This window comes from Pygocentrus nattereri, chromosome 20 (genome assembly GCF_015220715.1).
Source record: "Pygocentrus nattereri isolate fPygNat1 chromosome 20, fPygNat1.pri, whole genome shotgun sequence".
In the NCBI taxonomy this organism is placed as follows: Eukaryota; Metazoa; Chordata; class Actinopteri; order Characiformes; family Serrasalmidae; genus Pygocentrus; species Pygocentrus nattereri.
Window position 1 is genome coordinate 6,948,016 of NC_051230.1, and position 24,604 is coordinate 6,972,619.

General features: G+C 41.5%; 1 protein-coding gene across 1 annotated transcript; it reads left to right on the forward strand.

Moving 5' to 3' along the window:
* The first annotated feature begins 249 nt into the window (after window positions 1–249).
* hscb (HscB mitochondrial iron-sulfur cluster cochaperone) lies at window positions 250–12,439 on the forward strand. The gene is made up of 6 exons (XM_017711160.2): window positions 250–675; window positions 3,947–4,043; window positions 8,477–8,566; window positions 11,341–11,485; window positions 11,828–11,875; window positions 12,091–12,439. Exons 1-6 carry the CDS (start codon window positions 365–367, stop codon window positions 12,183–12,185), a joined length of 786 nt encoding a protein of 261 aa, XP_017566649.1. The 5' UTR covers window positions 250–364; the 3' UTR covers window positions 12,186–12,439.
* The last annotated feature ends 12,165 nt before the right edge of the window (window positions 12,440–24,604 follow it).

Sequence of the window (24,604 nt, forward strand, 5' to 3'; positions counted from 1 at the left end):
CTCAGATCAGAAACCACCTACAGGGCTTTACCACACCCTGGTACAAACATGGTTCCTCAAGGGTTCTTCAGTAAAACAAATGATTCCATTTAGAACCATGAGTCACATCTAGAACCCTTTCATGCTTTCGTGTATGCACGATTAACAAGCTTGCGGCTTCAAACGGTTCTTCATGAAGTTCTCCGGCGCCACCAATCGGTCAGTAGCGGTAGTGTTTAGGGTAGGAGTGTGCAGGGCGCGAGTGCGCGAATTGGAACACAGCCTTCGAAGCCGGAAACTCAACGCAGAAGCGGCTTCCGTACTTTTTCGTGTAATGTGTCAGTCAGACGCGCTCACAGCCGTTTGACTCTGAGCTGAGGTCGATATGAAGTGTGTCCGGACTCTGTGCGCTTCTCACGGGCTTCACAGAGGCGCACCGCTCCTCCAGAGCGCAGCCGTGCGTTGTGGCGCAGCCCCTGCGGGAAGGCCGTTCCCAAACCCAGACTTTACTCGAGTCCGCACGCAGCCGAGCCCGAACCTCCACCTTCATGACAGCCTGCCCAGGGGCTTCTGTTCATCCTCAGCGCTGAGGAGGTGCTGGAGCTGCGGCTCTGCTGCTCAGCTCTTCTTCTGCTCAGCGTGTAAAGTCATACAGCCCCCCAGCGAGGAGGCCACTTACTTCCAGATCTTGAACTGGTGAGCAAAGCGTGTCCGTCCATGTCACTTAAAGGGGAACTTCCCCGATTTCCCACACATTCTGCGCAGTTAAAGGGTGGAGATGTAAACAGAGTCGTTCACAGTGGTTTGGCGTGAAACGCTCTGTTCTCGTGAAACTTACTGAGTCAGAACAGTTGAGAGTGGTGGTGATAGGAACCAGACGTCTGAAGAGTTCAACGCTTCTGAAAGCTTCCACACGCAAGGATGTCACATGAAATGGTGAGATACATGGTGCCTGATGTCTGGCACATTATTTTATGGTAGTTTAGTGTAAAATTTCTGGCTTAAAATGTGTTTTATCTAATTATTTTAATTCATTTGTGGCGGAGGAGTACATGCAAAGACTATTGTACCATCATCAACATTACGCATAAGAACCCAGAAGTTGTGTAGGTTCACTGGTTCGATAGTATATGAAATTCCTAGATTAGTGTTGTGGACAATGTGACCCCTGGTTCCCATCACCACCACTATAAATAGAAATTATTATTGTTATTATTATTATTATTATTATTATTATTATTGCTAGTAACAACAGCAAAACAACAATAATAATAATGATGATAATAATAATAGTGGTAGTAGTAATTCTTAATAATTCCCAAGAATATTCAATAATAATAATTATATTAAACAATAGTTATTTATTCTATACTGAACCATTTCTTGTCAAACCACTTGGAATAAATTCTGTTTACATCTTATGGACCGAACTATTCAGAAATGTTTAAAAATTGGTGGAATTCTCCTTCAAAAGGCTAAGATTGGCTTCCTGTTATCCGGCTTCTTTTTGGCCTTTTCCGTTCCACCTTAAACAGTGCAGCAGTTACTTTCTGTGCTTTACTGTTTAAGTGAAGGCTAAAGTCCAATAAGAAGCTTCGTTCATCACTTACGCATCATCTAAGACCTATTAAACTCTCCTAGGGGCTGCCTGGTGGTCTAAGAGCATTAAAGTGGCTTGCTGTTTATCTGGAAAACGTAATTGGTGCCACAGGGTGACTCCGGGATAAATATTAGGAAGCACAGGTCACGTCCCGAATAGCTTTAGCCAGATCTCAAGGACATTGGCTGTAAGGCTTTAATCCTCTGGACAGCTGCTGGACTGTCCCTTCCAGTAGTTTCAGAGGATCCCAAGACAGAACTGAGAAATCCTGCTTTATAAAGTTCTTCCCAAACTTTTCTCAAGATCTCTGTGTAAGTGAATCATGGAGATGTAAGTTAAGAGTGATTGGATGTGAAATGGTTCATGGGAGAGAATCCTGCAGGCTCTGATTTCTTTACAGTGGTTCTGATGGGAACCAGGGGTCACCATGTCTACAACACAGATATAGCCATTTCCTTTTTCCAGCCGATAGGGCCAGGGAGCCTGTCTGCGCCTTCCGAGTTATTCTATGTGTATTGGTTCTGTAAATCGGACAAAAATCTGGAAAATAGCTTTCCTTTGGGGACGATTTTGGAGGCTGTTTATACACTATGAATAGTGCATCTCCAAAAGGTTTGATCTCAAAACAATGTCTCAAGCGTCAGGCAGTGTATTCATAGCCATTTCATGTCATAACTGTATTTGAGCAAGCTTTTAGGGACGTTAAACTCCTCAGACGCCTGGTTCCTACCGCCACCACTGTGAACAATGCTGACTCAGGAGGTTTTTCTAAAGAGCGTTTCACATCAACCCGCTTACTCTGTCTAGAACATAGTGGAATTTTTAAGGGTTGGTCAGTTCATGCTGAGCTGTAGAACCTGTGGATGTTCTGGAGGTACTCAGGTGACATTACATGGGTCTACGGGTAAATATAGCCTACAGTTCTTCATTCGCTAATGAAACACATTTAAGAAAACCATCAGTGTGATGATCCTATTGTGATCTAGCAGGCTGTCACTATAAAACAATAGCTTTTATATATACACTGTATTTCCAAAAGTATTCAGTTGTCCGTCTTCACACGTATGAACTTGAAGGACATCCCATTCTTAATCCATAGGGTTTAATTTGATGTTGGCCCACCCTTTGCAGCTACAACAGCTTCAACTCTTCTGGGAAGGCTTTCGGGCAAGGGTGAGGAGTGTGTTGATGGGAATTTTTGACCGTTCTTCCAGAAGCGCATTTGTGAGGTCAGACACTGGTGTTGGATGAGAAGGCCTGGCTCACAGTCTCCACTCCAATTCATCCCAAAGGTGTTCTATCAGGTTGAGGTCAGGACTCTGTGCAGGCCAGTCAAGTTCTTCCACACCAAACTCGCTCATCCATGTCTTTTGGACCTGCTTTGTGCACTGGTGTGCAGTCATGTTGGAACAAGCAGGGGCCGTCCACAAACTGTTCCCACAAAGTTGGGAGCATGAAATTGTCAAAAGTCTCTTAAGCTAAGGGGCCGAGCCCAAATCCTGATAAACAACCCCACACCATGATCCCCCCTCCACCAAAATTTACACTTGGCACAATGCAGTCAGACAAGTACCGTCTCCTGGCAACCGCCAAACCCAGACTCGTTTGCCAGATGGAGAAGCGTGATTGGTCACTCCAGTGAACACATCTCCACTGCTCTAGAGTCCAGTGGCGGCGCTTTACACCACTGCATTCCATGCTTTGCGCTTGGTGATGTAAGGCTTGGATGCTGCTGCTTGGCCATGGAAACTCATTCCATGAAGTTCTCTATGCTGTTCTTGAGCTGATCTGAAGGCTACATGAAGTTTGGAGGTCTGTAGTGATTGACTCTGCAGAAAGTTGGTGACCTCTGCACACTATGCCCCTCAGCATCCGCTGACCCCGCTCTGTCATTTTACGTGGCCGACCACTTCGTGGCTGAGCTGCTGTCGTTCCCAATCGCTTCCACTTTGTTATAATCCCACTGACAGCTGACTGTGGAATATTTAGAGTGAGGAAATTTCACGACTGCACAGGTGGCGTCCGATCACGGTACCACACTGGAATTCTCTGAGCTCCTGAGAGCGACCCATTCTTTCACTAATGTCTGTAGAAGCAGTCTGCAGGCCTAGGGGCTCGGCTTTATACACCTGTGGCCATGGAAGTGATTGGAACACCTGAATTCAATGATCTGGATGGGTGAGTGAATACTTTTGGAAATATAGTGTATTAAACTCACAACAAAGGGTTAACTTTGACAGCCTAGGCTTATGAGGAAAGGCGTGCAGGTCAGCACTAAGAGATAAACAACTCCTAATCCAGTACTGCTGTGTGAGGCCTTGTGTGGTCTGTAATCTTACAGTGTTCTGTGTTGATTTTCCCTTTCAGTGATCAGACTTTTGCTTTGGACATTCAAAAGCTGCAGCGGAGATTCATAGAGCTGCAGAGATCTCTGCATCCAGACAACTTCAGCCTCAAGTCATCGGTACTATTTTTTTTCCCTTAATGGCAGTGACACTGATTCAAAGCTTCAGTGCTCTGTGATGAATGTTCCTCCAATTATAAGCAAAACAACACTGACCTCTGCTGGCAGGCTGAGGCACTGCAGTACAGTCACAGCAAGTTCCATACACTTCTGTTTATTAAGACTTTTGTTAATAGAAATTTGTTGATTTTTATTAAGCGCACACACTCTGGAGTACATTTGGAGCTAGTCAGCATTTTCATAAATGTGAGAGGGCCCTGTGTAATTATTTCCTTTAATTATTTATTATTAATTTGTATGCACTGTTGTTTTTCCCCAAATATGCTTCGAAGCAAACCATAGTTAATAGCCTGAAGTTATTAACAAAAGGTAAAAACTCTGATATTACACCACACTTACTGCAGTGTAGCTACCAATTATATATATATATATATATATATATATATATATATATATATATATATGTGTATATATATATATATATATATATATATATATTTTTTTTTTTTTATTTTTATTTTTTTATTTTTTTATTTTTCAGAAAATTTAAAATAAAAACAGTGCACTTCATATGTAAACAAACTGTCGCAGTATGTAAATAACATAACATCCATCAACATTATAAAAGCAGCCTTGTTGCAAATGTTTGTCACCTTCTGCCCAACACAAATATTAGTTTGCCCACCTAGAACAGAAAGTTTGGGCACTCCTGCTTCAGAAGTTTGATGAGGTCACAGATAAAATAAATATATCCTTACATTCCCCATTTTTGCAATAATTCTAAGCTATTTTTACAATGCAGTCAGTGTTATCAGTGTTTTCATCACTATTAAAATATAAACATGCTTACCTTGTTGTTGTTTTTTAAAGCCTTGGTAGTGGCTGATGTAACATATACAGTGAGGTATATTTTTGTGTTTGTTAATTAATATTCCTATAGCGCACGTAATGTATTCTAATGCTGGAAGTATAAAAATGAACAAAAATAGGTTTAAAAGTTTAATTAATGGGCAAAAACTATTGAATCTACATATTAAAGCTGCGAAAATGTAACCTTTCCATTCTTGTGCCAACTGTACCGCGTGTCATTGTAAAAGACGTCATCATTGGTTGAGAACATTCGATGCTAGTAGTAACCAAAGTGAATGTGAAGGAGTTTCCTACAGTTCTCAAGGAGAACGTTATTAAACACCACTGGAAAAAAGCCACAGGGTCATAGCAAAGACCTTAAATATGCTGACAGTACTCTTGGTTCGGTAATATGGAAGTGGAAAGTAATGGGCAGATTTCCCTCAGACAGAAGGGTTTAGACAGAAGCCATCAGTCACTTATGTGCAAGATGACCTAAAGGCAAGCTGGAACAACACTGCAGCCCAGTCATCTCCCTCCCTACACCCCAAACGTAACACCTCTGCTAAAAAAAGGAGCACACAAGAATTTAGGCATGTCAGAGCTCTATTGGAACAAGAGCCATAGCAATAATTCAGCTCAGTCATGTTTGGAGAAAGTAGAGTTTTGCATATGAGTCGGAAGAACAACATCACCACAGTGAAGTATGAAGGTGGGAGCATCATGATATGAGGGGCTTCTCTGGGACATGGGTCAGTGAAGGAAACCTGAATAGAGCCTTGTCTGGGGAGATATCAGAGGAGAATTTAATCTCTTTAAACCAGAGAATGGGCCACATTCATCAACCGTTCTTCAGAAGAAACTTCTTGTTAAAACCCACCTGTGCAGTTTTTGCAAACACCCTGATGTTCACCAGTGCTTTCTTATGTGGGGTTTGTTCTTAGGTGAGAAAAGAATCTACACACACTCAAGAGCTCAAAGGTGTGAACCGTTCTGCTGTTTAAAAGCTCTACGTGAGTCTGATGTAGACTTTTTCTTGGGTCCTTTCTCAATAACAAATTTAAGAAAAGCTTACGACGATACTTGTGAATGAGGCCCCCCTGCCCCACGCCTTAGTGTTTTTCCGGCTCCCAGCATACACTCTTTAATTCACAAAGGGTGTTTTATTGAGCTGATTAGTTGGCTAAGATTCTAGACAGTCTCTTCATGCAAATCCCACTGAAAATTAATGGAGGATTTTGAAATTGCAAGTCTATCAGAGGGACCCTTGTAACGTCGGGGAATTAAAGATGCTTTGCCAAGTGGATTTTGCCAAACTGAACTGCAGTGCTCTAAAAAAAGCTAATTATGTCTCACCATAGACATCTCAAGTGACAGCTCTTTGGTGTCTGAATACCTGTTCAATTATTCTGATAAATAAATGCCTTTTGTTCAAATACACTATTTCCAAAAGTTTTCACTCACGCATCCAAATAATTGAATTCAGGTGTTCCAATCATTTCCATGGCCACAGGTGTATAAAGCCGAGCCCCTAGGCCTGCAGACTGCTTCTACAGACATTAGTGAAAGAATGGGTCGCTCTCAGGAGCTCAGTGAATTCCAGCGTGGTACCGTGATCGGACGCCACCTGTGCAGCAAGTCCAGTCGTGAAATTTCCTCACTACTAAATATTCCACAGTCAACTGTCAGTGGGATTATAACAAAGTGGAAGTGATTGGGAACGACAGCAACTCAGCCACGAAGTGGTCGACCACATAAAATGACAGAGCGGGGTCAGCGGATGCTGAGGGGCATAGTGCACAGAGGTCACCAACTTTCTGCAGAGTCAATCACTACAGACCTCCAAACTTCATGTGGCCTTCAGATCAGCTCAAGAACAGCGTAGAGAGCTTCATGAAATGGGTTTCCATGGCTGAGCAGCTGCATCCAAGCCTTACATCACCAAGCTCAATGCAAAGCGTGGAATGCAGTGGTGTAAAGCGCCGCCACTGGACTCTAGAGCAGTGGAGACGTGTTCTCTGGAGTGACCAATCACGCTTCTCCGTCTGGAAATCGGATGGACGAGTCTGGGTTTGGTGGTTGCCAGGAGAACTGACTGCATTGTGCCGAGCGTAAAGTTTGGTGGAGAGGGGATAATGGTGTGGGGTTGTTTTTCAGGAGTTGGGCTCGGCCCCTTAGTTCCAGTGAAAGGAGATTTTGGACAATTTCATGCTCCCAAATTTGTGGGACCAGTTTGGGGACGGCCCCTTCCTGTTCCAACATGTCTGCACACCAGTGCACAAAGCAGGTCCATAAAGACATGGATGAGCGAGTCTGCCATGGAAGAACTTGACTGGCCTGCACAGAGTCCTGACCTCAACCCCATAGAACACCTTTGGGATGAATTAGAGCGGAGACTGTGAGCCAGGCCTTCTTGTCCAACATCAGTGTCTGACCTCACAAATGCGCTTCTGGAGGAATGGTCAAAAATTCCCATAAACACACTCCTAACCCTTGTGGAAAGCCTTCCCAGAAGAGTTGATGCTGTTGTAGCTGCAAAGGGTGGGCCGACATCATATTAAACCCTGTGGATTAAGAATGAGATGTCGCTCAAGTTTGTATGTGTGTGAAGACAGACAAGCAAATACTTTTGGGAATATAGTGCAGAAAGTTAAAGCGTCATATATGTCCATTTGAGGTGGACAGAGTACATTGAATAACAAAAATGTGTCAGAATACTTGTTTCCCCTTCACTGTAGTTGTGGATCATGGAAGAAAAAAAGGTCTGAGAAGCCCAGGAGAGGACATCAACATGTCAGAGAGACAATTCTCTGCCACTGTTTGTGTCCTATCTCTCTTTGACTTCACAAAATCATTTAAACTCCTTGATCCTCCCAATTCAGAATCTGATTGTGTTGCTTTGTGCGTATGCAGCCAGTGCCAGCCAGCAGATCGTTGGTAAAAGGGTAGCAATCTTCACGCTAGATTGGTGTGTGTGGCCTGTGTGTCTGATGGGATCTCTCTGACAGCGATGCCCCTCCCGTCTTGGCGGGTGGCTATTGATTCTCCAGGGTTTGACAGGCCTGACAGCCGAAAATGTTCCTCCACTGCTACTCATTCTCTGCCGTTTTCCTCCTGTTATTCCACCTGACACCTCGCGCACTCCGCGCTCCCTCGGAGAGCTAACTAACATTCAGTCTCTCTGCCGTTACCCAAACACAGAGGCCCCTGAGAAAGATGTGGGATGGAAAAAAAATCCAATTATCAACATTGCCAAGGATTCGCTATTCGTGAAAGCAGCTGCGTGCCATAGGGATTGTTCCAAAACAAAGCCGCGTCAACTTGGTGTGATATTTGGAAATGACTGGCTGTAGGCAAGTCACACATCGTGCAGTTGAAAAATGTGAACGAGAGAGAACTTTTTTTTTTTTGATTTCCCCCGTAAAGCTGCAAACCCGCAAAAGAGCCATTTCCTATTAACGCTCTGCGATTCTGTAATGTTGGCTATTTTTAAACGACTGCCTGTTGCCGGCTAAGTAGGTTATTTTTGAACACGGTGAGAAATGGTTCATTAATTTGCATGGCTTTGTGATCCTTCATTTCAGACAGAACAAGGATATTCAGAAAAGCAGTCGGCGCTGGTAAACAAAGCCTTCAGGACGCTGCAGAAACCCGTCACGCGTGCTGTCTACATGGTAAGAAAACCTGCAGAATTTTAATGTGTAGGCTAATTAGGGTTGAATTGATTTCCGTCATTTTCCCGAACCAAGACACGGTGTGTTAAGTGTCCCAATATCCAGCCATGTATCCAAACAAGTGTCTTGATTTATGCAGCACTAAGTGGGAGGCTCAGTTAACCCTTAGAGGCCTAAGCCATTCTTGGGCATATTTGGCTGCCTTTATATTTAGGCTTGCAGTGGATGAAGAATGTAAGGCCCCTTTCTTATTTTTACCCCTACCCCTTGTGTCATCTTGCCCCTTTGAACTGAGTTACAATGGGTAGTGGTTGAAATCTTCCCCTATGAAATGGGACCCTCAAATAAAACAAGCTTGACTTGCATGACTTTATTAACAGCCTACTAGCGCTGCTCTGTAAGCGACCCTGCCAGTCTGCAGTGACCGCAGAGGTGGGTAAACATCAGCTCCTCACTGCTGGGCTTTAGTTACATTTAGAGAATCGTATGTTTTCACGGAGGGGGCCAGACGGGTAATAATTATTTATTATCTCCCACCCCTAATTCTTCAGTGATATGAAGCTGAAGTCACATATTCATTTGCTTTTCAAATTTTCCTGTTCCGCCATAAACAGTGCAGCAGTTCTGATGCCTGAGGTGCCAGAATGTAACCGCTGCACCAGTTAACATGGAACAAGATCTTTAGCCAGCCAGCTACCAAGACTTCAGCCAACTACTAGTGATTTTTATGCTTGTTATGAAGAAAAGGATCATAGGACAGAGCTACAGGAAAGGCTGCTACTCACAGCGGTGCCAGATATAAATCATGATATAAATGAAAGAACAGACTCAGCAACTGAACACAGAGCACAAACAGAGACTATTTTTAGTATAGGTTTGTAGATATGAACAGATCAAAGAGACAAATCTCTTGAAAAACAACACATGTAGGTGCTGACGGGTTATATGAGGCCCTGGAAAAACCGGAGCCCCTGGGGTCCCTGGGAATGAGCTGGAGGAATTTGCGGGGGACGGGTCGTCTGGGATTCTCTGCTCTCCCAACTGCCTTCGACCCTATCTGGACTAAACGGTTAACTATGATGATGATGACTATTAAATTATTTCTATTATTACTATTACTACTACTACAGGTACCTGTGTACACGCTTCCTATAAAAAGCATTGCTACAAGGCTAATGTGGCTAACAAGTAATGGAAGTTTATACGTTACCAGTTAGCACTGTGCAAACCGCACGCTTCCAGGTCTCCATGATCAAAAAACCGTTACTCCAACTTTTGTTGCTTTTTCAGTGGCGTGACGGTAATTTCCTGTTCAATAAGTGGCCGTGTGTGCAAATGGAATGTAATCTAGCGCTGCATAGTTTATAGCCAAAACACATTGGTGAGCTAGCTGCTAGCTGCTAGCCACTATCTGCTAGCCACTATCTGCTAGCCACTATCTGCTAGCCACTAGCTGTTAGCCACTAGCTGTTAGCCACTAGCTGTTAGCCACTAGCTGCTACCCACTAGCTGCTACCCACTATCTGCCTGCCACTATCTGCCTGCCACTATCTGCCTGCCACTATCTGCCTGCCACTATCTGCCTGCCACTATCTGCTAGCCACTATCTGCTAGCCACTATCTGCTAGCCACTAGCTGTTAGGTACTATCTGCTAGCCACTATCTGCTAGCCACTATCTGCTACCCACTAGCTGCTAGCCACTAGCTGTTAGCCACTATCTGCTAGCCACTATCTGCTAGCCACTATCTGCTAGCTACTATCTGCTAGCCACTAGCTGTTAGCCACTATCTGTTAGCCACTATCTGCTAGCCACTATCTGCTAGCCACTATCTGCTAGCCACTATCTACTAGCCACTATCTGCTAGCCACTATCTGCTAGCCACTATCTGTTAGCCACTATCTGCTAGCCACTATCTGTTAGCCACTATCTGCTAGCCACTAGCTGCTAGCCACTAGCTGCTAGCCACTAGCTGCTAGCCACTATCTGCTAGCCACTAGCTGTTAGCTACTAGCTGTTAGCCACTATCTGCTAGCCACTATCTGCTAGCCACTAGCTGCTAGCCACTAGCTGCTAGCCACTAGCTGCTAGCCACTAGCTGCTACCCACTATCTGCTACCCACTATCTGCTAGCTACTATCTGCTAGCCACTAGCTGTTAGCTACTACGGTGTTCCTGTATTTGAATTGAAACGTCTCTATATTCTGTTTTTGCCTTGGGCTAATAATCGATAGAGTCTGGTGCAAAAGTTTGTGCACCCCCAACAAATGAGGTTTTGTTGATTTTTATTTATTTATTTAAGTGAAAATAAGTGAACACATCCTCTGATAGAGAGCAAACCTCTACACGTTTTAATGCACCACTACTGTTGATTTGCTGATTTGAGCCTAATTGAAAAAGATGAAACAAAACAAACAAAAAAATGTGGCTTGTGCAAAAGTTATAGCACATTTTCCGTAGTATGTTTTGTTTTTCTATGTTAATCCACACAAATAAACAGAAAATGTGCATTAAAGTTGGTATAAAATGCCATATTTAAGTTCCTGGGGAGCGTTTTCACTTAACAATGCAAGTCATTTGAGCAGCGGCGTTCACACTTTTCCATGTTTTAACGGTGGGAGTTTGTTTGGCTGTTTTTCCTAAAGCTAAATGAAAGCTGGAGGATGTTCTGTGGGACCTGACCTTTAGCTTTGACCCGCTACAGAGGAACGGTGCTGCAGCATTTCCACTTATCTCCCTATAACTCTTCCCTGTTACCTGCGTGATTAACCCCAGCTGCAGCTACACGGAATCGAGCTCGCGGAGGGAACGGATGCCACGGCTGACTCCAGCTTCCTCCTGGAGGTCATGGAGATCAATGAGAAGCTGGCGGAGAGCCGGAGCCGAGAGGAGGCGGACGCCATAGGCCAGGCGGTGCGAGGTGTGTAGGAAACAAACAGAAACTACTACAGCGCGCATTAAGAAAGAGCTGGTGAAGATCACTTCACCCACATTCCACTGGTAGACCTTGTTTATTTGACTTCTTATGGACTGAAGTGCATTCTATAGAAACGCTCAAGGCTACGGTTTTATCATGTTTTCAATTTCTGTTTTTTCCCCCCCTCTGTGTTTATTTTTGTGCTGCAGTGGGTTATTAATTTGCAGAGGATGTGCTGATTTTTTTTTTTTTTCTCAGATGCTTCGGCACTTCCATTTTCATTCATTTAAGCAAGGGCCCATTTCCGGCTGTAAATACATGTTTTTTTTTGTCTCCCTTCTCCAGAGACACTGAAAGTCTTGACTGAACAGATGAATACGTCGCTGAACAAAGGTATCTCCCTCTTTTCTTCTCCGCTCCCCTCAAATTTGACACTGGCGCACTCTGCCAAGGTTGCTGTTAAGTGTGAGAGGAAGCGAAAAAGAAGGTTTCCTACGTTTCCTTGACTCAGCGGAGATAAAAATGGTTGTTATTTTTCTTGTGACAATCTCACGACCCTGTGTTTTTATTTATTTATTTATTTTTATTTTTTTTAACACCCCCTGCAGGAAACCTACAATCAGCCAAAGAGCTCCTGGCCCGAATGAAATACTTTACCAATCTGGAGGAGAAGGTAAAAGAGAAACTGACAGAGAACTTGTGAGGAGGTGGAGAAGGACTCTTATCTAACGTTTCCGGCGTACGCACCACTACACCACAGCCGGATTTCGGTTTAGTTTTGTCGTTTTAAAGTTGAACTTTGTAGTAAATTACAGCACATTTTTAAAGCATATTATCTTTCTCTGTAGAATAAATGCTGCTGTTTTAGTGAAATAATTATGGCACTTGTTCACAATGAGTGTAATGAAGGTTTAGGGAAACCTTTTCTTGTCACCATAAAGCAGCAGTGTGCTAATACTTTGGCTGTGTTTGGGTCCAAGCACATATATAAGCTCTTTTGGCCTGATGGAGGTTAAAATACCCAAAAGGTTTGGGTGCTGAGCAGGAATGGCTACTGTATCAAACTCATTTTGAAGATGTAAGTATGGAGCCAGAAATATACGTGAGTTGAGGTAAAAAAGAAAATATATGCATTTAAGCGTACTCAGATGTTTGGACCATTTTACTGAATTAGTTCAAACTGCAGTTCTACCAAAAAAAAAAAAAAAAAAAATATATATATATATATATATATATATATATATATATATTTAAACATTAAGTATTCAAACATTACTTAATTATTTATTTACAAAGATTATGTTCTTTTTAAACTCAAGGCACTGATAGTAATGAATTGATAATAGTAGATGTTGTCATAGGGTACTTTCTAAGCCCTAAATTTTCTAAAGATCTACACTTGGTAAAATAATACTTCCATTTTTCCATTTTAAAAGTTTTTTCAATTTTACACTTAAAAAAAAAAAAAAAAAAACTAAATTTATTTGAAAAATGCTGTCCCACATTTTCATTCACTACTAAAACACAGAGTTTTAGCCCCTAGGTGGAGCCTTATTTTAGCCACGCCCCTGCATTTTCAAGCAGCAAGTGAGGCTGCATCCCTGTTCCTCATGACCACATGGTGAGCAGTTAGATCTCATTGTTTTCAGGTAAATGTGTCCCAAAGTCTGGCTAGCATTTCTGAATTCTGCTTAAAATGAGCTGAAATCGGGCCCCCGAGTGCCACAACCATATAAGCTTTGGCCCCGACATCAGGAGATTGCGAGTTCGGGCCCTGGTGATGCTTCAGCCATCCTTAGCCTGGAGTCCAAGAGGGCACTATTGGCCTCGTTCTCTGGGTGTGTAGGATGGCCCCCCCTTCAGGGAGGTATAATTACTGTACTGGTAGTGACAAAATATAATGTGAAGTTATTTACATGAATAAAATGAACATAATTAAGGTATTAAGTTGCCCAGTTGTAGATTTGAGTGTGAAAAAAGTGTGAAATGGGTTTTCAACTCTGGCTTTGAACCAGTTCGGTGGATTGATCCATATACCAGTCCTGTGCAAAGAAAAAAAAAAGTGAAAATATGACATTTTGCAAATTTTAGTGCAGAATTTATTTGCTGAGTTTAATATTTTGGAACAAAAAAAATGCAAAAATGTGAAAAAAAGCCATTTGAAGAGTGCCAGAACTTTTGCACAGACATTTTTTTTTTTTTTTGAGCAAATAAATAGTAATTATAATTAAAATCTGCAGAACTTATTATCTTATCTTGAGAACTTATTAACTTATCTTTATATTTATATATTTATGGAAATTATTTACTCATTTTGATAATTTTCACTTTGAAAATCAGCAAAGCTTCATTTGGCCTGGGTGCCTAAACAAATGCATATAAAAGTGAAAAAGTGTGTAAAAAGTGTGTGACAGTAACTGGCATTACTGGTTGTTACATAAACAAAAATATAAAAGTTTTACTTAAACCACTACGTGGGAACAACTGAGAGCCGTTCTGACTTGGTAAATTTCTCTAGAACGTTTCACGTCTGGGTGACTTTGTTTACACCTCAACCGTTTATGCAAGTGAAATGATCTTGTACAATGTACATTATGGTTAAGACTGTTTATTCATTCTCCTATACAGTTACAATTTCAGAGATATATGTTTATGAGAGATTAAAATGCTGTAAGTGCCTCATCGCTCTTCTGTTAAAACCACTCTTCCTGAAGAGGTTGGCACTGCTGGTTTGGGCTGGGCTGTTTGTGCTGCTCTCTCAGTCATTATTTCTCTGTAATGTGAACTGATTCATTAGGCTGTAATTGGCGTGAGATTGTGTCGTTACTCCGGACGCCCAGTCTAACATCATACTCTTATTAGATGCAGCTTCAGCAAAAGCGCTTTATTGCTCGAGTTTGTACAAACGCTGGGGGTGGAGAACAACCCACGTTGTCTGGTAATCCACATGCCCCTTTAGGATTCATCAGCGTGTGTGTGAGAATTTAAGGTGGGAAAGGTGGGTGTTAATGGCAGCATAACAACAACGACGGCATAAGTTGCATTATATAAACAAAGATTAAAAACAAATGGGATCATAAGAAGTATACAAAGATTCCAATGTAGATACATGCTGACCAGAAGCCAGAGGCCACCACCCTCAATTTATTTCCAGACAGTCCATATTCAACTTTCGGAATCTGTAAAAGCAAAAAATGTGCGCTCAACAGAAAATTACACACAAGCCTATAAAACTAGAGTTCAGTCTTAGAAGTTGGTTGCTTGTCGAACACATTCAGTGATGCTGAGATCTACACAAAGTCATCAGTCATAGGGTACTTTTCTATCGGGGGGGTCTGTCCCAAACCCTAACCCCTAAATTTACACTTGTAAAAAATAATACGGAATTTTTTTTCCCCATTTTCTCCAGTTATTGTTTAATATTAAAAAAAAAAAACTTTATTCAAAAATTGCTGTCCCATGATTTCATGTCACTACAAGAACACAGTTTTAGTCCATAGGCGGAGCCTTATTTTAGCCACACCCCTGCATTTTACCGCAGCATTTTGCAAGCAGTTAGATCTACTAAATGTATCCCGAAGTCTGAAAATCAACATTAAGAATTGTCATTACTGAAACACGTTTTCTGCAGTTGAGTAAACTTTTTAGTGTTTTAAGAAAAATGTTATTATTTTATCTGTGGGCAGCTGTTCAGAGCTGTGTTTGCTAGTCATGTTCTGGCTAGCGTTTTTGAGTTCTGCTCAAAATGAGAAAATTTTCACTACCAAAATGTTTTATATCTCCCTAAACTTTACAATGTATTGGTAGTAAAAAAATGGAACGGTTAATCCATTATTTGAATGAAATAAACATAATTAATGTTTCTTCAACTCTAAACCAGTTTGTTGGAATGACCTATATACAGGCCAGTGCTTTTAAGAAGATAAGAAAAAACCGTTAGTGTCCATTAGATTTGCATAAAATGGAAATTTGTCTTTGGCAATCTGGAACAGGAATACATTATTAGGCACATAAAACACCTAAAAACACGTACAGCAACAGTGCACCTGAACAATGTAAGGTGTTACTTATTATGTCCTTATTCAAAATATTCACAGCAGTGGACCCAAATGATTTTTTTCTACCCATTCTTCCTGGACCTTAAGTCTCCTGCCTGATGGCAACAACTGGAATGATGAATGAAGGGGGTGTGTAGGGTCCTTGTAGATCTGGGTTGCCTTCATGGTTGCGGATCGAAGGTGTAAGTTCTAGAGTGACTGTTGTTTATCTCCAATAATCTTGCTGGCCTGGTTGACTGCCTGGGTCAATTTACTTACATTTGAAATGTGCCATAGAGGGAGAAGCGGCTTAGAAAATGGATGGATGGATGGATGGATGTGCCATAACTTTTGCACAGGCCACATTTTATTTTATTATTATTTTTTAAATCTTCTAATATGTGAACTTCAGCAAGTCAGGCCTGAGGTCTGGACTGTAGCGTGGATAGGCCATTGTCCTGAGAATACCAGCGGCTTCTTTGATAAATACATCTTGATCTTCTCAGCGATGTGCTTGGGGTCTTTATCTTGTTTTAGAATGAATTTCTTTCAAATAAAACGTTTCCTTGCTTTTCGTCATGTATTCAGATTTGTTTGTTCTTATCAGCGTTCATGACACCATCGATAAAAAATGAATCGGCAACTCCAGATGTCCCCGAACTTGCACAGATCCTAGACTGACGGTTGTAGACATGGTTTGAAGAGTCTTTCATTACTTCAGCAAGGTACAAACTGCTTTCTGTTACTTCCGAAGATCATCAGTCCAAATAGGCTTACTCCACATCTCAGATGGCCTGTTTTGGGCTCTACTCTGTGTTTTTCTTTTTAGACTTATGACTATTTCAGACTTTACAGGGCAACTTGCAGCAAAAGTAGTCATGGCAAAATATTGAATACACTGTCCTAAGTGTATCCAGTAATGTATTCATACACTTACTGGTTGGCAGTTTTCTTCGTTTACTCTTATTATTGAGATTAATAACTGATCATCACATTGATTTATCAGTCTACTCAGGCTTTAGCAGAGCTCAGTAACACAGATTAATAACTGATCACATTGATTTATCAGTCTACTCAGGCTTTAGCAGAGCTCAGTAACACAGATTAATAACTGATCACATTGATTTATCAGTCTACTCAGGCTTTAGCAGAACTCAGTAACACTGAGGTTAATAACTGATCATCACATTGATTTATTAGTCTACTCAGGCTTTAGCAGAGCTCAGTAACACTGAGATTAATAACTGATCACATTGATTTATCAGTCTACTCAGGCTTTAGCAGAGCTCAGTAACACTGAGATTAATAACCGATCACATTGATTTATCAGTCTACTCAGGCTTTAGCAGAGCTCAATAATGCTGAGATTAATAACTGATCACATTGATTTATCAGTCTACTCAGGCTTTAGCAGAGCTCAATAATGCTGAGATTAATAACTGATCACATTGATTTATCAGTCTACTCAGGCTTTAGCAGAGCTCAGTAACACTGAGAATAATAACTGATCACATTGATTTATCAGTCTACTCAGGCTTTAGCAGAGCTCAGTAACACTGAGATTAATAACTGATCACATTGATTTATCAGTCTACTCAGACTTTAGCAGAGCTCAGTAATGCTGAGATTAATAACCGATCACATTGATTTATCAGTCTACTCAGGCTTTAGCAGAGCTCAGTAACACTGAGATTAATAACTGATCATCACATTGATTTATCAGTCTACTCAGGCTTTAGCAGAGCTCAGTAACACTGAGATTAATAACTGATCATCACATTGATTTATCAGTCTACTCAGGCTTTAGCAGAGCTCAGTAACGCTGAGATTAATAACTGATCACATTGATTTATCAGTCTACTCAGGCTTTAGCAGAGCTCAGTAACACTGAGAATAATAACGGATCACAATGATTTATCAGTCTACTCAGGCTTTAGCAGAGCTCAGTAACACTGAGATTAATAACTGATCATCACATTGATTTATCAGTCTACTCAGGCTTTAGCAGAGCTCAGTAACACTGAGATTAATAACTGATCACATTGATTTATCAGTCTACTCAGACTTTAGCAGAGCTCAGTAACGCTGAGATTAATAACTGATCACATTGATTTATCAGTCTACTCAGGCTTTAGCAGAGCTCAGTAACACTGAGATTAATAACTGATCACATTGATTTATCAGTCTACTCAGGCTTTAGCAGAGCTCAGTAACGCTGAGATTAATAACCGATCACATTGATTTATCAGTCTACTCAGGCTTTAGCAGAGCTCAATAACGCTGAGAATAATAACGGATCACAATGATTTATCAGTCTACTCAGGCTTTAGCAGAGCTCAATAACGCTGAGATTAATAACTGATCACATTGATTTATCAGTCTACTCAGGCTTTAGCAGAGCTCAATAACGCTGAGATTAATAACTGATCACATTGATTTATCAGTCTACTCAGGCTTTAGCAGAGCTCAGTAACACTGAGAATAATAACGGATCACAATGATTTATCAGTCTACTCAGGCTTTAGCAGAGCTCAGTAACACTGAGATTAATAACTGATCACATTGATTTATCAGTCTACTCAGGCTTTAGCAGAGCTCAGTAACACTGAGATTAATAACTGATCACATTGATTTATCAGTCTACTCAGACTTTAGCAGAGCTCAGTAACGCTGAGATTAATAACTGATCACATTGATTTATCAGTCTACTCAGGCTTTAGCAGAGCTCAGTAACACTGAGATTAATAACTGATCACATTGATTTATCAGTCTACTCAGGCTTTAGCAGAGCTCAGTAACGCTGAGATTAATAACCGATCACATTGATTTATCAGTCTACTCAGGCTTTAGCAGAGCTCAATAACGCTGAGAATAATAACGGATCACAATGATTTATCAGTCTACTCAGGCTTTAGCAGAGCTCAATAACGCTGAGATTAATAACTGATCACATTGATTTATCAGTCTACTCAGGCTTTAGCAGAGCTCAATAACGCTGAGATTAATAACTGATCACATTGATTTATCAGTCTACTCAGGCTTTAGCAGAGCTCAGTAACACTGAGAATAATAACGGATCACAATGATTTATCAGTCTACTCAGGCTTTAGCAGAGCTCAATAACGCTGAGATTAATAACTGATCACATTGATTTATCAGTCTACTCAGGCTTTAGCAGAGCTCAGTAACACTGAGAATAATAACGGATCACAATGATTTATCAGTCTACTCAGGCTTTAGCAGAGCTCAATAACGCTGAGATTAATAACTGATCACATTGATTAATCAGTCTACTGCTGTCAACATAGTAAAAATGGACTGAGCAAATGTGTCATAATACTGTGTAAATAATAATCCAGTGGCAATTATACACCTGTGAGTGTACGTTGTAAAGCAAGGCTGTCTAATCTCATCCACAGTGCCAGTGTGGCTGCAGAATTCCATTCCAAACAAGCTGGAGATCACCTGATCAATTGTCTGAAGTTGCTTGGGACCAATTGAGTAAAGTGGAATCAAGTGTTTTCACTGAAAACCTTTTCCCACCGTGGCTTTTTGTGGATAAGACTGGATACCCTCACTTTAGCCTTTACGGTACAGTGAAGCCTCACAGGCTATTATTGCCACTGCATAATATTGTGTTACATTTACACAGTTCTTTATAGTGTTTACAGTTAAGCTTCAACGCCCCTACACACTTAAAACCGATGGTTTGTCAAGGGTTCTTTAGTACAGGCAAGGGTTGTATTTAAGGCCATGAGTTCTATATCGAACCATTTCAAACCATCACCATTTTAAATGGTTCTTTTCATGGCCAAACTGTTCTTTGTAGTACCAAAAGGGGTTCCTCTATTGTTACAATCTTGACAATGTAGCAATAGCTAGCCCCTTTTGGTGCTATAGAACCATTTTCACAGATGGTCTGTAAAGAACCGTACACAACACATCGTCCATCAATCTGAAGAACAATTTTATTGTGCAAAGAAGCGTTTAAGCATGAAGTGAAATTGTTCCATATAGAACGATGAACACTTAAAGAACCTTTTGCATGTTTAAAGGGTTCTTTGCATCACGAAAGGGCTCTTCAGATCAATGGAAAATGTGCTATATATGGTTCTATGGTTTTTGAAAATGGTTCTATATGACACCCCAAAGTGTACCTCTGTTGTTGGATGTTAGAAGAACCTAGAAGAGTCTATTTCAGCCTAGAAGAACCAATTTTAGGCTATACAGAACCCTTTTCAAAAAGGCTATAGATAGAACTGCCTATAGATTCATGCACAATTTCCATCACCTTTAATGATGCAAAGAATCCTTCAATCATGCAAAGGGTTCTTGGGGTGTAAATGGTTTTGTATTGAGCCATTTTCTTTTCTAAAGAACCCTTGAAGAACCATCTTTTTTAAGCATGTAGGCTTGAGCAAGTACACGAGTCAGTCCAGGTGTTCTACAGTCTAATAGTGAGAGAGAGCTGCAATACCTCAGTCAGACTGTAGAGGGAGCCATCTCACCTGAAAAGGCTTGGTTTTTTTGTTACAACCTCATTGCTCTGAACAAACACTGCTTCTGTTTCAAATGAACTGCATATGGGCACGATGATATGTTATCATTCTCGTGATGAATTATGTCAAGTGCTTCTAGAGCTGTGAACAACTGCATGCCCCAAGACGTTTTGCACATTTGAAACGCATTCTTGTGTCAGAAAGTGGCGTTTATTTTAAACAGACCATTCAAAGTCCGTCATTTTCATATGTCTTTGGGCAAAGGCTGCTCAAAAGGCTGCTGCTGTTTTAGATGTTCACGTTGGAGGGGTTTCTTTGCAGACTTCTTCAGATTTACATCCAGAAAGCCCAATCCAGGGGCTGCTTCCCTCCAAGGACACACCTTCATAGACCATCGGCTTCACACCGCTCCTTTCAAGTTCTTTTAAAGTTCTTTAAAGACGGAGCCTGAAAGTTTGATTTTTGTGTTTTTATTTTTCCATTTCATAGAGCTGGAGATGCGTCTTTCTGTCTACCCCTTGCGCACTTAAACAAAATGAAATATAGCGCAAGTTTTGCTTCAGACCACACTGGCTTTAACATTTGTGTTGTTAGCTATTCAACTCAGTTTAAACCCTAGGTTTATTTTTTTAAAGTGACTCCTCAGCCTCCATTCGCTCCTCTACTGACGACGCCGCGTTCTCAAATCCTCGCCGGCATGCAATGAACCTCCGGATATGTTGTCTGGTGAATGATGCACCCATTGGATCCTTCGTTGCCATGGAAAAGAAGGACACGTCTTGGCCACATCTGAAGGAGCCTTTGAAATGGGACAGCCTAGTCGTGCCGCTGTGACGCCATCGGTCTTCAAATGCACCCTCCGAAGGATGCAGCCCCTGAATTGGGACGCAGCTATTGACAGGTTTCCTGTTTAAACATTACCGTGTGCACACAGCCTGGGGACAAAACCTCCCTGCGAACTTAGCCGGTCACAAGATTCTAACATTAGTCAGCTGCTGTAATTCGAGGAGATTTCACATTGTTTGTAACACAATAGTAAAGTATGGTTTGGAGACTGTGGCTCTGTCTAAAAGACAGGAGGCTGAGCTGGAGATGCTGAGATTTTCGTTGGGAGTGACAAGGATGGACAGGATTAGAAAAGAGCAGATCAGAGGGACAGTGAAGGTGGAGCAGTTTGGAGATAAAGCCAGAGAGGCCAGGTTGAGATGGTTTGGACATGTGTTGAGGAGGAATAGTGGATATATTGAGCAAAGAATGTTGGAGATGGAGCTGCCGGGTAGAAGGAGAAGAGGTAGACCTCAGAGAAGGTTTATGGATGTAGTGAAGGTGGACATGGAGATGGTTGGTTAGAAGTAGAGGAGGCAATGGATAGGGCAAGATGGAGGCAGATGATCCACTGTGGCGACCCCTAAAGGGAGCAGCCGAAAGAAGAAGTAAAGTGCCATTTCAAAGTTGGATCTGTTTATAACAATATGTAAAACATGGGTTAACAGTGATTGGCAATCAATAATGACTAGTCATCAGGTCTATGTATGAATGCTTCACTACATTTGCTATTCTCTAAATGTTTAGCTAATAGGAGCTATCCAAATTCCCAAAAATGACCTGTTTTTCCATTAATATTTCTAATCGATGTTTAAGTTAAACGGAATAAAAAGAAAAAACTGAGTAAAAATCAATGTTTTATTTACTAAAACAGAAGATACTAAGTAGAATTATTGGACAAAGCAATTAGTGGAGCCAAAATAAATTAGTCAACTTGCCTTTAAGGTATAAAAACTTGATGTTTTAAGTGACGCTAACTCAAGTTTTCATTACACATTATTTTTTAGAAATTTCCTCAGTTTTTTTCAAGCAGATTGAACTTATCTGGGCTCACAGCTGATGAGGTATGAATTTCACTCAGCTTGCCTGGTTTTGTTTTCCTGTCTATCCTCTTCTTATTTGACAATATCAGGAGCATAGTGGTAGCATTATGGTGGCTAAGCTAATGCTCTGTTCGGGTTGTATATACTTATATTTTCTTCACTGTGTTATTTTATATTTTTTTCACATTCACTGCAAGTTTAGTGTTTTCAGTCATATAAAATAAGTCTCATACGAAACAGCTTGGAAACTTGCTTATTATCTAGAATACCTAGTTTACCAGTTGTGTACTGGACTTTCAAGCACTCAAGCACAATTTACAAGCTTGTTAGGTCTGGGACAGTGAGGGAGCTGCACAGATTACATTGGAAGCTGAGACTGAACATTTAAATTCATTTCGTCAAGCATGCAGTTGGTTTCAGTGTTGCTTAGAAAGTCTTTTTCTGTGTCTCCCGGCAACGCTGCTTGCTTATTTCTGGTACTGCCATCAGTTTTCACGCATGCGCAGACTGAGAAATCTGAAAGAAATCAGAGTAAGAGTTCACAAGCGCTGAGGAATCTGATTACTGAGCTAAAATCCAGCCTCTTTATCAGATTTCTTAATCGGACTTCTAGACCTTACTCTGATCTAAGAAATCAGAGTGTGCTGTTTACATGTCCATTTGAATAATCAGAAAACTACAGACATCTGATTATAAGTGATACTTTTTTGATCCCACAACCGGGGAAATTCCACCTCCGCATTTAACCCATCCGTGAAGTGAAACACCACATACACACTAGTGAACACACACACTACAGGGCAGTGAGCACACTTGCCCAGAGCGGTCGGCAGTCCTATCCACGGCGCCCGGGGAGTAGTTGGGGTTAGGTGTCTTGCTCAAGGACACCTCAGTCATGGACTGTTGGCCCTGGGGATCGAACCGGCAACCTTCCGGTCACAGGGCCAGATCCCTAACCTCCAGCCCACGGCTGCCCCTATTATGACCTATATTATTGAGTGCGCCTTCCGCCCGAAGACTGCTGGGATAGGCTCCGGCACCCCCCCGCGACCCTGATGGAGAAGCGGCTTGGAAAATGGATGGATTATTGAGTGCATGTAAATGCACTCAGTGTTGCTTCTGCCACCTAGTCGTGTGGACATCTCCGTGACTGCATTCCACAAGAATGCATCCAAACATGTCTTGAGTTCATGATTCCATCAGTAAACACAAGCTCGCCAACACTGCTGTAAGAAAAACGATGCCACCCTCTTTACAGTAGCCTCAGTGCAGTCTGATTGGATTTCTTCTCCTGGCTTTCTCCACACAGTCTTTTACTTTTTGGGGACACTGTATATTAAAAAAAATAAGATTTAGATCATTTATTGAGAGACTGTAAACAACAGCACGAAGTAGCTGACCTCCGTTTACTTTTTACTTTTTCCTTCTTCCTACACAGATCAGATTTGGCTTGGATGACTTCATCAGCCCACACTCTCAGGAAAAAGGTGCTAAACTGTCACTGGGGTGGTACCCTTGAATACACATCTCAGTACCTTTAGTCAGGGAACATAATTGTACCATAATTTTCTAAGTGGTGTTGACTCCACACACCCCGTCTCGTCTCCAGGCTTTAATTTTATCGTTCTGTTTTCAAACATTAGGTTTGAAAAGGTACAAATACGTACTTTTCCACTGGGAAAAACCTATTTAAGGTGCACAGTTGGACCTTTTAAACCACTGTTGTTCCTTTGAGGGAACATTTACATTGTTTGTACCTTGGTGGACGAAAGATGTACCTGCACAGAACCTTCATTTCTAACAGCATCGAGTCCAAGAAAGCGTTTGTTTTCAGGATGACGCCAAACTTTTCATGCAGTCATTTGAAATCTGAACGTGATGTCGCTGAAAACATGTTAATGCAAAGTGTAAACAGCCTCACAGTGTTCAAAAGTCTGGACACACCTACTCATGCAACACTTGTTCTCAAATGCCTTCCCCTTTTGTTGCAGTAACAGCCTCTACTCTTCTTGAAAGTCTTTTCACTAGATGTTGGAACATTGCTGTGTGGATATGACTGCATTCAGCCACAAGAGCATTAGTGAGGACAGGTACTGATGTTGGGTGGTCAGTTCTGTGTCACTCCAACTCATCCCAACGGTATAGGATGGAGTTCCATCACTCCAGAGAACACAGGTGCTCCGTAACCCAGTGCTGGGGGGCTTAAAATCCCTTTAGCCCACACTTGGAATTGGACATGGTGACACTAGCCATGTGTGCAGCAGCCCCAGAGTGTCCCATTCTCCTGGTCAGTGCTTTTCTATGGAGATTATACAAACCATTGTGTGTAAATGAGCAAGGGGTGCACCTTAACGTCGAGGTTGTCTGAATACTTTTGGACGTGTAGTGTGTTCTGTAATTGAAATCAAGAGTTAAATTCATAGTTTAACAGAGATGTTTACCTACATCGTCAAACGAAGAGAGAAAACAAGCCTGAATTACACGTACAAGGCTGCAAAAACAGCTTAGAGACTGCGGCGTGTTTTTAAATCCCGACAGAATCCCTGTAATGCCTCTTGAGCGTGGCTTTATGCGCGTCCTGCAGTAATAGGAGCTGACTGCTTGTTGATTAAGTCAGAAACAACAATGTCATGCACTGAGTTTCACTCAGAGGAGACCCCATTTCCTTAATACATACAGGCTCTGAATTAAACACTGCCCACCCACTGCAGAGAGAGA